The sequence below is a fragment of the Apostichopus japonicus genome, chromosome 19, assembly GCF_037975245.1.
Source record: "Apostichopus japonicus isolate 1M-3 chromosome 19, ASM3797524v1, whole genome shotgun sequence".
Classification (NCBI taxonomy): Eukaryota; Metazoa; Echinodermata; class Holothuroidea; order Aspidochirotida; family Stichopodidae; genus Apostichopus; species Apostichopus japonicus.
In genome coordinates this window covers 29,874,367-29,891,179 of record NC_092579.1, presented here as the reverse complement: position 1 = coordinate 29,891,179, position 16,813 = coordinate 29,874,367, and the positions used below count along the sequence as shown (strand labels likewise).

Below are 16,813 nucleotides of genomic sequence, written 5' to 3'. Positions count from 1 at the left end.
AGAATGAGCACTTATGTAAGGAGTCAATGCAGTCTTACACATTTAGCCACACATACAATGAATATCTTCTTGTTTAAAGCAAATCATATGAAGCCAATGCTTTGATTGGTTGCTGCTGTTCGTCATATGGTAGATTCTTTAGCATAAACGATAGTGGATTTGTAATTTATATAGAGACTGTGTGTATACGGTAATTCTCACAATATAACTCCATTTCAATTAGATCCTTTCATCGTTCAAAGCTGTTTCAAAGTTATGGTTACAAAGATAAAACGGTGATCATATAGATGTCATTTTGATCTTAGTTATACAGTGAAAAGCAGTGTGATGTGACAAACAATAATTCACAATGACACAGGCTGTCCTGAAATGACCATTGACCTCAACAACTGGCTTCTTGTACTAAATGTGATACATCAAAATACTAAATATGACATCTGTCCTTGTTAAAATATTGTGATAAACAATGGTTTCCACAATTTGACCCCTGGTGAACTCAACGAATATATGACCTCCGCCCACAACATAAGGCTCAATATCACAATATTGGGACTACTAGCCCCCTTCATCATCTACATGGCTGGCTGGTGAATGCCAGCTGAACATACACTCTCAGGCGCGTATCCAGGGAGAGGCGTTGGGGCGTGCGCCCCCCGGGTAAGAAAAAGAGGAGAGAAAAAGAAAAGAGAAGAAAGGGAAAAAAGAGGGAGAAAAAAGAGGAGGAAGGAGAGAAAGGAAGGGAAAAGAAAAAGAAGAAAGAGAGAAAAAGAAGAAAGGGAGAAAAGGAGAGAGTAGAAGGAAAACGCCAAGACATCGCCAAGATGGTGGCGCTCCGCTTAGATAGTACTTTGCGCCCCCCCCCCGGGTTAGAAAATCCTGGATACGCCGCTGCATGAGACATATTAAATGGGTTGATGTTCAATGAATGGCCAACATGTTGTTAAGAGAGGGAAAACAAAGAGTTGTTACGATGCAGTTACCGACTACATGGTCCCATACATGGATCATGGGGCGATTCTAGTAAGAGTTATGAAAGACTAGTTGAGGATTTACTGATTATGAATGTTGTTTCAAGTTTGATCAAGTCTGATCTATAGTTTGTTATCGAAGTTAACTCTGAAGAAGAAAATGTACTGTACATTGTTTCATGTTAATTGTTATACTGTAGACGTAGGTGTAATTAGTATGGCTATTATTTTGCAGCAATTATATATACAGAGGTTCTTTCCTACCAATTGAGGGTGGATTGGTATTTATATATTATTTGTGTACATACTTGTTTGGTATAGGTTCTGTGTCATCAAACTTTGTACTGTAGGCCACTGTCATCCCAGGTACAGGATCCGCTGCTAAAATGGTTTCGTTTGGGTTGGTGAGTACATATAGGCGGTTATTTACAATAAGTGGTTCTTAACTGAGTTCCCAGATATTGCCTACTAGCTATTACCGGTTGGCGAGTGTGAAATATTTGGACACAGAGTACAGTTGATTTCCATTATTATATGATATCATTCTCTAACAAGTTAACACTATGTATATACCGAATAACGTATGTTAGGTTCATTAAAATGTTATTGTATACCACTGTTTGATATTGAGAGGTACCGTAGTGTTTCCTCGATGATAGTTAGGCCCACGGTTAATGTCTTGTGACATTTGGAACATGGGTATAAATAGTACAAAGCGTGTACCATGAATTGTGGTCCATGCAATGAGTATTGCTGTTGTGACATATTACCGTTATATTGTGTTTCATGTTAAAGATATTTTCAGTTGTATAACAGTTATTTTGGTGCTCACTTTAATATTCAAATTTGACGTTAATCATGTTGCATTTATTCGTAGGCTACTTACATTTTGTTCATGGTATTGATAATTCATGGATTGCTGGTTCATGATAGTCCAAGAGAATGCCATTTCAGATTGGATAATGGGTTATTCTAGTGCATATAATATGGTCTGTGGTGATCACATGACAAATTATGAGGGTGCTAACTCACGTGCTATACGTTCCTTTCATTCTACATGAATTCGTTCATGGATTTGAACTAGTGTTCTAATCTTGTGAGTTAAGATGTACTCCCACCCGAGATGCGGTGATCGGTTAAATTGACTATATACTCATTGCTTGATCATTATGATTTATGAATAGTTATGGGATGATCATTTAGATAATTATTTCATATATTAGTTTTTAAGCACTTGTTAACGGATAAAGATGTGGTTATCTAGTGCCCATGAAAGGCTTGGTATTCGCAATATTTTCCGCTCTTTTTTTTGGGGGGGGGGGGGGGGGTACATGGACAAATAGCTAAAGATATGCAATCCTTCCTGCCTGGGTGACAAAGGGCCTACATGTATCTGTGCTCAGGGCACTAATATCATATTATATTGTTGTACATGTTTCTATTCCTGTTCTCATATATATTTTATTTCACATATTTCAGAGGCTGTTTTTCCTTGTTTAATAAATCGACAGTGTCTCTATATCTCTGGTGTCGCCCTTATTACTGTAACCGATTGTAATCGACGATCTTATACCCATCTTGTTCCCGTCCGTCCTCGGTGCACGTATATCTTCAGTTACCAGACTGTTTACCAAAACTACATTCTCGAAATCGTTTCTAACCATCTTTTCTGATATGACAGATCATAAAAGTTTGTTTACATGTGTAGCTGGTGTGCAAAGACCTACCTGTAGAGCGGCATAGGCGTAAAAGGCGGGGGGGGGGGGTGGGGGCTGCAGACCCCCAACCAAACTTTTTGGTGAAAATTCGGGCACTTACTGAAAGAAAAATAATTTTCAATGTATTTTTCAATGGTTAAACTGATATTATTATTATCATTATTATTGTAACGACTTCCCAAAAAAATCTAACTAATATGGAAGGGTAATAACACGGCAAATGATTGTATGTTATTGGCATGCGATGTAATAACCGATGCATGCATATACGATATGCACATTATGACATTAACATGTTGAAAAAATGGGCTCCTACGCCTATGTGTAGAGCACAACTTAATTATTTTCACAATTGACACTCAATTTACATAATAGAAGAGTGACTGAGAACAAAACAGATGTATAGACCGGTAATCGATTTACTCGGCTTGGTGATATCAACAATTATCTGTTGGAACCAACAACTTAATTGCAGATAAACTTTAGCAAACTTTTGTTTAGGATCAGAAATTGCACACTGTTAAAAATAATTGTAAAACTACAACAGTTTTCTGTTCATTTGCAGAATTTCGTCCGTGTCACTACAGGAAAGTTTGTTTTTTAGATTTACGTTATCTTAGAGAAACTTACCGTATTTGCACAAACTGTTGTTGTGGATATATACAGATATCTATCCTCGTTCACTTTATCACAAAAATGCGGCACAAATATTTCAACACGCGACCCTCCAAAAAAAGCCGAACTATCTTACAAAATAAAATATGTAAGTTTTAACACAACAGATGAAAAGTCGATGACCTCTTAGTTTTGGCAACAAAGATGAGAGTGAATCAATGTTTCCCGGCCGGTTCGCACACTCGAATCATATCAACTAATTTGCGCCAAACTGTCTCGCCTACTGAGCAATCGAACAACTGTTTGTGAAAATAATTGCCGATCAGCGAAGGCGCATATTTTGCAGATTTGAAGGTATTGTAAGATGGCGAAATTATGTAACAAAATAAAATAATTTAATAAAATAATTTAGGTGAAGATCGACTGCTGCTTACACTAGATAAATTATCGACAAATTACATTCAGTTCGTCTTTTTGAGCACACGGCACTCCTCATGATAGGCTAGGCGTTCAATGTATATTTACAGTAGGTCCATGTCATGTTCATCAATTAAGGCTTAGTTGGCCTAAGGCCAGGTCGAAAACGCGGAAACCGCGGGAATCGATAAACATGAAATATTTCTTAAAAAAAACTTTAGCTACTTTAACTTAGTGTTATTGGCATACAGGACGTTTGATAACAATATCAGGTTCAACTGGGAACAACGTTAAACCTCGTTGAAACACGTTATTTTACCGTGGCTGGGTTCAGATGAAATGCGCCAGAAAACTTCTTCACCCTCTCTTGACAATATCATCTAGTTTCGCCATTGTAAAAAAAAAAAAAACATTTCCGCGTTTTAGAACTGCATTAACTGAAAAAAAGTCTCATATCCCCACTCCATCCATGCGCATATTGACAAACACATTTTCCGCGTTTTCGACCTGCATTTAGTGAACAAGCCTCAACCCACCTCCCCAAACCTTTGCTGGCGCATATTGACTGAAATGTGTTACATTACGTAAAATGCGAAAATTTGTATCGTAAATTCAGTGGTGAAAAAAAAAATCGATTTATGAATATATTTCACATGCCAACTGCTTGCTGGGCAGTGTAGATATATTAGTTAAGCTTCATGGGCGATCAATAAAGCGACCTTATATTATATATATACGTGCCACGATAAGAATGCACAGTATACTTGTATATAATATTCCGTTTGGACCAACGTGCTCTTGAATATTTACACAATTTTCGATTGAAAATTTCCATTTTAAATTTGGGAATCATTGAGTAATCACTGGGATTAATGAAGCTATTAGGGAAGAGAAGTAAGAGTCCTGAGGAAACTATACCTTGACAAGTTGAAGTACACCTCCAATAGTTGAATCGTTCACTTAATCACAACCTTTCATATTTCATACTCAGTCATATAAATTGTGTTGCTCATTTAGTTGTTTAAGCCTCATTCAACAGACCACCCGGCATTAATCTCATAGGAAGGTAAATAATACAGAAAATTAATCAATTACATGTCGTATTCAAACATTTCCTTTGCGGCTGTTGTGTGTCCTGTCAAAATTGACCCCTTCAGCAAATATGAACAATGTTTACCCACGGCATTTGGTATACCGCTGGTGGACGTTAGGCTATATTTTTAAAATAAATTTATCAATTTTAAGTTTGATCTCAAATACAATGTACAAACAATTCGATCACTTTACCCACGTATTATAAATCTGTTCGAAATTGGTACCAAAATATTTAAATTCAAAAAGGTATCTGTATTTTCGTTCCAGAATATTACTTCGAACAGAAGAACTTCGTGTTACGTCTTCATGCGGATTGGACGGCGATTAGGGTAGGGGATTAAGGGCGGGGCCATTCCCCCTTCTTTGTAAGGGAGGGGACAGACACTAATGCATTTCATGCTTCCAACAATTTAGGGTTCGGAGTCCTAATATTGGATGGTCACTATATACAGAATTTATCTCCCCTCCTAATAACCTGTATTCTCTCACAAAACAGTTATAGGCGCCAACACACTGGTCTAAGCATTTGCCAAAATAAGTATTAATAGGGCTTTGAAAAGGCGCAGGAAAGTTTCTTACGTATCGAATTTTACCTATCTGTGCTTGGACACCCACACCGTCCAAAGATGGCACTAAATTAGAATCCCTGTCAGCTTAAGTGTCCCCCATGCACCCCTTTATACTTTGAGAAGCAAATTGACGCACCTTTCCCCCAACGACTATAATGAGAAAATAGAATCACTATTGTTTGAAATTAACGAACGGTCTTGGCCAGCAATCTGCCGCGCCCTCCCCCTCCAACCCCCCCAAAAAAAAAACACCGTAAATGTTTATATTCTGTAATGTTTTTTTTGTGTATGTGTGTGTTAATCTAACACTATACTGAAGCTCTTTAATAGCATGGCCTAATGATGACACTGGTGTCAGTGTTCCCAACTCCCTCCCCCCTCCCCAACCCCCTCCCATCCCCACCCTACCAAACATACAAACATCATTATACATATCTGTTTCACTAATATTTATATATAGTTGTTATTTGTGGTTTATGGTGGCTTATGCTATCATCTCCTAGCTAGCAGCATTTTGAGCGAGTATGTTCTTTGAGCACATTTCCTCTTTAGGAGTGAAATCTTGTTGCCAAGCACACATGATTAAACAATAACAAAAGAAGGAAAGAGGGGCAAAACTGATTTCCAGCTACTTGGTATTCCCTGTTTCATTTTCAATAATTTCACTGTTAACTTAAATGACTGAGACTATTACTCGTTATTGACAAATCGTGTGAATTAAGTTGGAAGTGAATCCTTTGCGTGTCCTTTCAGTTTCTTGAGATGCTTATCTTTTCCTGACTTTTTGCTTTTTGTCAGCACTGTTTCAATAATTCTGTGGATACATAAAATTTAATTTTTCATTTCAGTTGAGCTGTAGTTTACATTTTTTTAAATTACATACCAAATTTGTAAGAACAGTATCTGACATGAATATATATATATATATATATATATATATATATATATATATATATATATATATATATATATATATACAGATCAAAACTATGATGTAAATTTCGTAATTCCAATATATTTTCTCGAATAAAGAGTATACACTTTATTTTTCCGAATAAAATGGAATGAAATACCCCGTCCTGATGTTATATTGATTAATTGGCACCAAGACGATTCACAACGCCTATCTTGTTTCTTATCATACTTGTTGTATTTCTTACCTAAAGATCCTTGTCAACTTAATAAACGGCCAGTGGTCTATAAAGGAGGGGGTCTTTCCGCCCTGGGTCAGCTGAAATCACCTATATGAATCCAGTGTTTCAAAGCTAGCTCTGGTGACGCGGCGAGGACACTCTGATCTCTGGGTAAAATCGTGAATGAAGCAGGTGATCCATGAATTTGTTATTACGTTGCCACCACTGTATTATGGCACTGAAGCTAAACAAACAAACAGTCCGAGTTTGCTAATTTGAACGAATATCATAACAACGATAGTAGTGTTAGCTCAGTGGTAAACGCCGGTGCCTTTTCAATTACAAGGTCCAGAGTTCGAGTCCAGTTATAGATTTGTTGACCGTGACAATTCATAGTCATGATCGTTATATGAATCTTAAGGCCCGGTCACACTATACCGATATTTTATCGGAATACTATCCGATTTTCCCAGAGGAATCGAAACAGACAGTTTTTCGTTCGGGTCTTCTAGCCACAGTGATAAAGGACCTGATTTGCTATCTGTTGAGCCATTCCGATGTGGAATAGCCCTCTCCTAACTTTTGATATTGACTCCGTTTCCTTTTATCGGTTAGCTATCCGATTTCTCTTCCGATTTTTATCGCTTTTCGATGTGACGTCACTTCAGAATGTAGTCAGTTCTAGAACCCCTCAGATTTGAAGTAGGTATTCGAATATTCTACTGCATTCATTACATTCACTACCACAAACCTCACTCTTCGGCCTTAAATCGGAAAAATCGGACCGTATTTCGATAAAATATCGCTGTAGTGTGACCGGGCCTTAAGAGACTGACTTCGGTCAGCTTGCGGCTTTGATAAGCCAATGATGGCTTCTTCGCGAGTTCCTGCTTGTAAGAGGATCTAAAATACATACATACATACATACACACACGCATACACACATACATACATACTCAACAAATATGAACAACTTTATATGTGTAATTATTACTAAACGTGCAGTATATGACGGAATACACGTGGTAGATTTCTCAGTACAATAAAAATAATAATGATGATGATTGAGATGATGATGGTGATTGTGATGATGATGATGATGATGATGATGATGATGATGATGATGATGATGATGATGATGATGATGATGATGATGATGATGATGATGATGATGATGATGATGATGATGATGATGATGATGATGATGATGATGATGATGATGAGGCCCTTTATATAGCTTCCTTATACGAGTTGAATTTTATCTGACTGTTGATCTGATGTATTTCTAGTTTGCTATATATATATATATATATATATATATATATATATATATATATATATATATATATATATATATATATATATATAGGCCTATATATATATATATAGGCCTATATTATATAGGCCTATATATATATATATATATATATAGATTTAATCGGATTTAACTACTAATTCAATAATTCCGAAATCCCATTCTATAGCCCAAAACTTCTTTGCTCTTGTCCAATTCAAATTTAATTCATCTGCGAGGATGCATACTTACACTGGCGCTCTCTGCTTGCACTCTTAATTTTTCCTTAATAAATCGAAATAATATGCTATTCTTTTGCCCCTTTTGTGTTACATTGGGCCGCATCGGCCTATAGTTTCGTCACGGTATACTTTGATATTTGCAGCATGCAATACTAACGCGGACATGAAGGCCGTTAAAGAGGGGACGCACTTTCACATCACAATTAGGAAGATTGTAGTCAAAAACACTATTCATGTAGCCTGGAGGGAATCTGTAGAGAGCGAACTGGTGGGTCTTATAAGGGAACGAAACGATTGGTTTCCCTATATATTTCGTTTCATGAACAAATATGTAAGAATCCGAAGTTACTCATTTACCTTACTTAACTTTTGCTCTGCTTGCGACACTCTTCTCGAAGGAAATAAACTGTCGAATTTATATCAACGCAATCTGGACTACTGTATTTCAATGAACGGAGAATATTTACACTGATACAAGTTGTGTTTTCTGGATGTTTATGCCCTCCCCAGGGGCGTAGCGAAGGGGTTTTTGTTAGGGGGTGTGGAGAATTTGATTTGCCGACGGATCTGGAAGTGGTGACTGAAATGGGGGAGGGGTCTAAGGGGAGGGGGTGTCCCCCTCCCGTTTGGAAAATTTTTAGTTTCGAAACGTCCTTAGATGCAATCTGGTGTATATTTTAAGTCAAATTTGATTTGCCGACGGATCTGGAAGTGGTGACTGAAATGGGGGTGTCCCCCTCCCTTTGGAAAATTTATAGTTTTGAAACGTCCTTAGATGCAATCTGGTGTATATTTTAAGTCAAATTTGATTTGCCGACGGATCTGGAAGTGGTGACTGAAATGGGGGAGGGGTCTAATTTTTAGTTCTGAAACGTCCTTAGATGCAATCTGATGTATATTTTAAGTCAAATTTGATTTGCCGACGGATCTGGAAGTGGTGACTGAAATGGGGGAGTGGTCTAAGGGGAGGGAGTGTCCCCCTCACCTTTGGAAAATTTTTAGTTTTGAAACGTCCTTAGATGCAATCTGGTGCATATTTTAAGTCAAATTTGATTTGCCGACGGATCTGGAAGTGGTGACTGAAATGGGGGAGGGGTCTAAGGGTAGGGGGTCTACCCCTCCCCTTTGGAAAAATTAGTTTGAACGTCCTTAGATGCAATCTGGTGCATATTTTAAGTCAAATTTGGCACGGAAGAAGCTCCCGTTCTCCTTTTTCTATTCAGCTTTCCTTCTTTCTTCCCCTTCCGCTCTCTTCACCTTTTCTCCTTTTGCCGACAGACCCAAAATTTGCCGACAGCGACCAAATTATTGGGGGGGGTGTGACACCCCCCACACCCCCCCCCCGCTCGCTACGCCCCTGGCCCTCCCCTGTCGGCTCTAGTCAAACAAAAGTCCCTGAATTTGCCCGTGATGTTTTCGCATGTCATCCAATTACCCTCTTCTTCAGACTATTGCATCGATAGGGATGGGATGAGTATGGTGTGGTCGAGTATGTAAATATGGGAATGTAAATATTAAAAGGAGTTATCAGTGAAAGCACCATTTGGGGGGGGGGGGGTGGGGTGCAGAGGACACACAGAGCAACTTGCGTTGGAGTATAGGCTTCGATGATCCTATGGGCCACACCATATCCTTCTTCAAAGGAATTTTGTGGTGCCTTCCAGTCTGAAAATCTACTTCTTATGGATGAATTCATCTACCATATTTCTAAACTTAATTAACACTAATTAATCAGTGCCAATTTGGAAAATAATCACTGTGAATGGGTTCAGGAGACATTAAAGATGCCAAAAACAGCATGAATTGAAGATTGATTTTTATTCATATTTTATTTTAGCCACATTTGTCATATTTTAGACTATGCAGCCAGCCGTACACTTATATGTTACAGATCCCTTTGTTTCAACAACATGCTTCATCTTCCTTCAATTTTTACACACAAAATAATATGTAATTTCATAATTTACTGCAAGCAGCGGCTCAAAAAGCCAGCGCCATGATTGTCTGAATCTTGTATGGCCTTAACTACATACCTATAAGGCCCAACGCTATTGTTCTTATTATGGTTTTTGTTATATATATATATATATATATATATATATATATATATATATATATATATATATACATATATATATATATATATATACATATACATATATATATATATATATGTATATATATATATATATATATATATGTCGGGTACTGTTCTTACAAATTCGGTATGTAACTTAAAAAAACTGTAAACTACAATTTAATTTTAAAATTAAATTTACTGTCTACTGAAGCCGATAAATCGCGGATACTGCCCGGTCTACTCTTTAGCGAGTTAACAGAAATATCTTGTGCTCGCCTCATTCTACCTTGTTCGGCTTACAGAAGTAAAGGTCGGTAAAGGGTGCGGAAATGGCGGAATAACTTGAGTATAAACGACTGTAATACCCTGCCATGCTTAAGAACTATCTTACTTCTTTCTTATTAGCAGGAGCAACGGCATTTACTTTTATCTTTCTAAAATTTCTGGTTGTGGCTTTAACAACCCTTCTCCAACCAAGTGCCCTAAAATGTCCAATGACTAGGCTGGTATCAACAACAACAACAACAACAACAACAACAAAAACGCGGTTCTAGATATACGTTTGTCTTCCTCTGCAATTGGAATCTGCCAATAGCCTTTTGTTAAGTCAATCTTTGTGGAATAATTTGGTGTAGCTACTTTAGCCATTAAATATTCTGGCGTTTGGGATTAGTTCTGGAAATCAACACAGAACGAATTAGGTCCGTCTTCAGCTCCCCCAACTAACACTATATCAGGTATAGGCGTATGCGGTGGATTCTGATCTCTTAATCACCCCCTTTTTGATCATAGCCTCGATTTCGTTTTGTTACTACTTGTTGGGAACTGAGGGAAGATGATAAGCTTTGCTCTTTACGAATTCGTCAGTTACAAGAGGCAACGTGTACTCAAATCAAAGTCATCAATTTGGTCGTTAAAATGTGACATATCAAATTTTCTAGGTGCATCAACTTTTGGATTTCCTGCTACTGATTCCTCTTGAGAAATCTTTGATTCTAATAATTTTTATGCTCCTGCTCTATTAATTGGTCGTCACGGGGCCATATTTTCTTTATTCTTAGCGAAATCTAACAGATCTTTTACCCTTCAAACAAAGGCTCTCGCCCATGTCTGCATAATTTTGAATACTCATTTCAAAATACATTTGTTGCATTACATTGCATAGTAAATTTGCATAATAGATAATAAAATGGCGACTTCAAATACATACCGTATATGATGGATGTATATACGTGCCAATACACTGTAGCTTGGTAACAACACGGAACGCTGGTAGTGACTTATAGTTGAAAGGTGGCGTCCAGTTTGAAGAAGATGGCCTAATAATTCTTTGTCTTTTGCAGCGGATACTTCAGGCATGGTGTGTAGGCGTGTATAAGTCGCAGCGAAATGGCGCGTATAACTCGTTGTGAGTTGACGCGTAGGCCTATATAGTGTTTTGAGTTTCACAATGAATACCGATGGCTGTACAGTTCTATTCCGACCCTCAGAATGTCACAAGTGAGGTGGTAATCATAATAATAATAATAATAATAATAATAAAAGGCCATGGAAAGTATCAACGAAGAAAGTATAGTAAGAAAACGCCTGTTATTGATGGCAACTGGACCGTGAAATTGTACGTTGATTCGTTTTGTGCATTGAATTGAATTCTGACACGAAATATTTTTGCCTTGACCTTCTGTGTTAACTATACCCAAATTTACCATACTCAGAATGGGGGGGGGGGGGGGGTGACCAATGTTTATTGCTAGAAGTCTATACCTGGGCTGCTTGTACTATATTCTATTGTGTAGGGATTGCCTGCGTATAACCAAGCCGCAGTGGCGGAGCTAGGGGTATTGGTGAAGGGGGGCGAGATTGGTCTGTAGGGGCGCTTTCGACACTATCTAAGCGGAGCGCCACCACAGGTTGGCGCGGAGCGTACAGAAATTTTTTGAGTAAACTTTAAGATACTTCCTAGATCGCCGGGAATGACCCTTTCCTGGCCTTGCTAATTTGCAAATAAACGAAGAATAAATAGGTGTCATCGCCAACAAAATGTGACAAATGTCAATAGGTATAGATAAGAGCGCAATAAAAAAGTAAATAATCACGAATAAGTAAGAAGTGGTAAAAAGCTGAAAAGGGAGTCAGCAGTCCATTTGAATCCGTCAGGGGAGAGGGGGGGGGGAGGGTGCATCCGCCCCCTGACTGTACGGACGCTCCGCCACTGCCAAGCCGTATAAATAGTAAGCATGCAGCAAACATTGATTACTACTAGCTGCTTCGGTGTAAATTCTTTTCACTTACTATTTAGGGTGTTACTAATACGAATGACAATTGCGTTACACATAACGAATGACAATATGTTGTACACACTAAAAAATTGCGTAGACACAAATGAAAGACATTTGCTTCATCCGGATATCACAGTTCAGACTTCGTGGGTATATTAAAGCCACGCAAACCGATTGAGCGGACGCGAAGTGCGTGGCTTATACAGATCTAGTAAAGTACGGACAAGATGCAAACGCACCTTAGGCTATAGTAAGCGAAATTGTAAGTCTGATTTTAAAAAGTAAATTTAACATCATTTTTCCGATATTAATTGTTAGAAACTAACAATACTATAATTTTAAATTGGACATTTCTATGAAAAAAAAAGTTTTTTTTTTTGGGGGGGGGGTGTGCAAAAGGGACTGGAAAAGGAGAAAATTTGCGCCAGTTATGGAGCAACTCTGTAACAGTGGCGTAGGGAAGCGGGGAGGGCGCATCCCTCTATATAAATATACAGCGGTAAATGTCAAAAGCACAGCACTCAAGCGCATTCTCACAAAAAACACTTTCCCTGTGGTTTCTATCTGTAATATAAACCAAAACCCTGCAACCATGTAACATGCGATTTTCCTCAAATCATTTTTTGCGCAGGAAACCAATAACCCCATTTACTCCACTCCGTTAATCATTCTATCTCCACTCACCACCGTCCTTCGTTGTCCTTCGTTGTCATTCGCTGTCATTCACGAATGATAATAAACCCTGTACAATGTCAACTGTCATTTGGTCATTCGCTGTCATCCGTTTTAGTTTGTCCCATTATTTAAAACACTTCAACATTACAATCACCCTTTCCATGCATCCTCGATGACTTGATTGATAATTTAAACGAAAATCTCAAATTCAAAGTACACAAACACACAACAAAGAGGATTGTAATTGTACACAATTAATATATCATATACATCTATTGACCGAAAACGTTATTAATGAAACACAGTCATACATTTGTAGTAAATAATAATTAGAGTAACCAAGGTGAGAAAATCTTTGTGCGTCCTCGGAAGCCTTTTGCCCTCAACATGGGCAAATTGTGCTACGCCACCTTTAGTGGCAAAATTCCTTTTATGTCCCTATACCCCCCACCATCCACCCTGCCCCCCCCCCCCCAAAAAAAAACCCCAGTCAACTGCTGCCAATTTCTAGCTTACCAAATTCTTTTCTTTTTTATTGTTACTATTTATGATAAATGAAATTAAATGTATATTTAATTAAATCAAGTGATAATAACTTTTCAATCGTAATGATGATTTAAAAAAAAAAATCAGAGTACAAATGACTGGAGATTACTATGACTCCATTAAATTTAAAGGTCTGGAACAAAATTGTAGGCATGTTCCTTCCTCTTTTCAAGTTCTAAAGATCGGTTTACAGAACCTCCAAATTCCAAAATGTATTCACATGATAACATTTAAGTCCAGGACCAAATTTTTTGATTTCAAGTCATTCACATTCAACTTACTTTTGTGGGGAGCTTCTTCAAAGCCCTTAGATGTTACTTCTTTCAGAATGGTCTGTAACTTTAAAGTTAGTGCTGGTTAATATTAGAACACACCATCAAATTAAATTCAATATCATCAAAAGAGCTCGGTGCTTAGCAAACTGACATCAATAACTTACTTTACACATACATGAACATGGGCTATATAAGAACCGTATCATTATTTTTCTTGTTATTATTATCTTTATTACGTACACTGTAACAGTGCATTAAAATTCATTGCATGCATGTGCAGATAATTTGAACTTAATCCTCTTTTATCGTCTCCATTATCATATTTTGTTGTGCTTTTAGTTCCTCCATCTTCAGACCAACAGTTCTTGCCACCTGTTGTCGCTGCGCATCTGATAATTTCTCTAAAAGTGTTGAATACTGCTCCAGAGTGTTGCTCAGAGATTCCTGGGCTTCGCTGAGATCTTCGTTGAAATAAACTGAACCAAATGAATTCCGCTGGGAGAAAGAGAACAATATTCGACTGTATTTTTGTGAGAAAAAGTTGACTTGCATGTAGATTTTCAGTTCACCTATGTATGGAATTTTTGTACAAGTTGGCATATGGTCTCGCAAATCAACGGAGGTAGGACCTGTCATGGTACATAATATTATCAAAAACAGAAGTAACAAAAGGTATTTGATGAACTAGAGGTTTTCAATTCACAAGTATATAATTACTGTATGTCTCCCTCTTCTGAACTTCCAAAATATTTCAAACATGAAACATTAGCCGTGGAAAACAAAACTAATCATTACAATATGGCTTTTTTGCAGCACTTTTGATAAGCCATTTTGATAAATATTTCAGTATTGCTGTTATTGATGATTTTCAATTTCCATAGGATTCGGTCAATTTTTATTGCAGGGTCAAAGATGTCCACCATTCTTACTGAGCACTACTCAATATGCTTTTTTTCACCTAATTTATGTGTGAATTTGTTGGCCCAATGTCATCAGAGTTTTGTGCATTACTTGTTGACATTTTGGTGTTATTTCTATGAATCAATAATAATGGGTCAGATATGACAAAGAGAACAAGGTAGAAGTGTGACCTATGAAGTAATTAAATTTGGTTAGTTTAGAGTTTCCCAAGGATCAGGAAGCCTTACAGTAGCTTATGTGATGTCCTATCCGTGTTAGATCATGGATGAACATAAGCTCATTTCAAGCCTTCTCTTTTCGATAGGTGTTCAGAGGATAATTAGGCAGGGGTGTGAATACAGTACGTTTCCTTACTGCTCCTGGGACCACCATTTAACAACCCCATCCGACGGACGAGAGTGTATGCCCTAGCATTTGACCCCTTTCTCAAATACTGAGGTAGGCAAAGGCACCCCATTCGACAACACTGCATTGCAGCCATGACGAACAAAGTTGTTTCAAAACCAAGTGAACAGAAACAAGCCGCTTTTCTCAAGTTCACAAACCAGAAATACCAAATCCACGGAAGACTCCGCACATCACCACTGCCATTTTGAATAGGTCAAGATAATTTCTACCCATGACCTGTTTATAAGATCACATGGATCAGTTACGAGGGGTCACTCCTACTGTACAAGTTAGTTAAACCTAGAGTGAACACTTCGCTTCGTCAAAATAATTTTACGCAGAGATCTATTACTTATTGGAATTCTTTGCCAGAACATGTTGTTAATTCTCCTTCTTTGAACTGTTTTAAATCGAGGCTTGATTCATTCTGGAAGGATAAACCTGGAGTGTTTGATTTTCAACAGTAACTTCTGGAGTTTAATTTGTGGAGTTTAATTTTCTGTGGAGCGATGAAATGGCCTTTGGCCAACAGCATCGAACTTGATGATGACGAAGAGAATCAGATCCCTGGCGGAATTTTGATCCTGGAACCTAAAGATTGGTTTGTTTAATTGAACTTGACTGACTTAGAAAGTCGGTAGCCAAATAAAATCTGACCTCAAATGGCAAATCATATTGCCACTTGTTATTCTTAAGTCAAAAGTTGTTTGAACACATGTGACTCTTGGCTTACATGAGTAATATGAGCTTGCATTGCAGACCAAACCCGGCCCGTACAAGACTTCATTGTGAAGTACGCCTATGACAGCCTAACGTTAAACCCATGGCCATGATAGTTACTGTACCTTAGTCAATAACTTACTGCGTCATCCAAGAGTTCTCTGGTTTCTATGAACTGGTCACTAAGGGAATCTACCTCCTTTCTGAGATCTGTGTGGGATAATGTCGACGAGGAAGACAACTGGGCTGAATGGTTTAACCACTTTACACTGTACCTGTTTTGGTACAAGCCTGTTGTTTGAGGTAACATCTGCTGGTGCGACCGTGAACCTCTGAAGTTGGGTGAACCAGTTCGTGCGACATAACATCCAGAAGCATTACTTGAGATACCATTCTTAACAAAGTAAGTGAACTTGAGCAACTGGTTTCGGAAATGCATATTTGTCTGTTTACAACCTCCGTTATTAACCTTCAACAAAGAATTACCAATATTAAGACTGTAGTTGAATACTGCTCTTTGCATATTTAGACATATGGACGCAGCCATCTTTTTATGTGTGTTGATGGCTCGTTCAAACTGTTGAAAATAATACCAATTATAATTACGAACTATTATCAGTTTGGTACAATGAACGTGTTTAATGGTGCTTCGTAAGGTTTAAATAAATAGTTGTCAAATATATTTGTTTTGTATAATAATTATAGATCAAATGATAAAATATAAACTTATCATCATAATAACGTTGCGTACTGCTCGTTGTTGCCTTTACATTGATATCGAAAATGACGCACTCGCTTCAAACAATGTTTCTGGAAAATGGCAATGTTAGACGCCGCTTTCATTATCACAAGTATTTCACAGAGACAACTCGTCCATGA

The 16,813-nt window shown here is 37.7% G+C and overlaps 2 protein-coding genes across 7 annotated transcripts in view; both read right to left on the bottom strand.

Moving 5' to 3' along the window:
• LOC139960081 (galactose-3-O-sulfotransferase 3-like) overlaps positions 1-7,403 on the bottom strand; it is a 36,472-nt gene extending 29,069 nt beyond the window's left edge. For 2 of the 6 annotated variants that reach the window (XM_071958152.1, XM_071958150.1), the window contains exon 1: positions 6,543-7,399. The gene's annotated coding sequence lies outside the window, so the exon portion shown is untranslated. Of the gene's footprint in view, positions 1-6,542 lie in introns of all 6 variants that reach the window. The other 4 variants (XM_071958149.1, XM_071958151.1, XM_071958148.1 and 1 more) reach the window with 3 other exon arrangements.
• A 5,920-nt stretch (positions 7,404-13,323) lies between these two features.
• LOC139960089 (uncharacterized) lies at positions 13,324-16,531 on the bottom strand. Its single transcript, XM_071958166.1, has 2 exons — positions 16,077-16,531; positions 13,324-14,401 (listed from the first exon to the last, which is right to left on the bottom strand). The coding sequence occupies exons 1-2, from the start codon at positions 16,479-16,481 to the stop codon at positions 14,198-14,200; spliced, it is 609 nt and encodes a 202-aa protein (XP_071814267.1). The 5' UTR covers positions 16,482-16,531; the 3' UTR covers positions 13,324-14,197.
• Between the last annotated feature and the right edge of the window lie 282 nt (positions 16,532-16,813).

Bases quoted from the DNA above. Each gene is read 5' to 3' on its own strand.
- LOC139960089 (XM_071958166.1), bottom strand. From the start codon at position 16,481: ATGGCTGCGTCCATATGTCTAAATATGCAAAGAGCAGTATTCAACTAC. The intron at 14,402-16,076 runs GTAAGTTATTGA...TCTTTCTCCCAG, and splicing joins GAGAACTCTTGGATGACGCA to CGGAATTCATTTGGTTCAGT.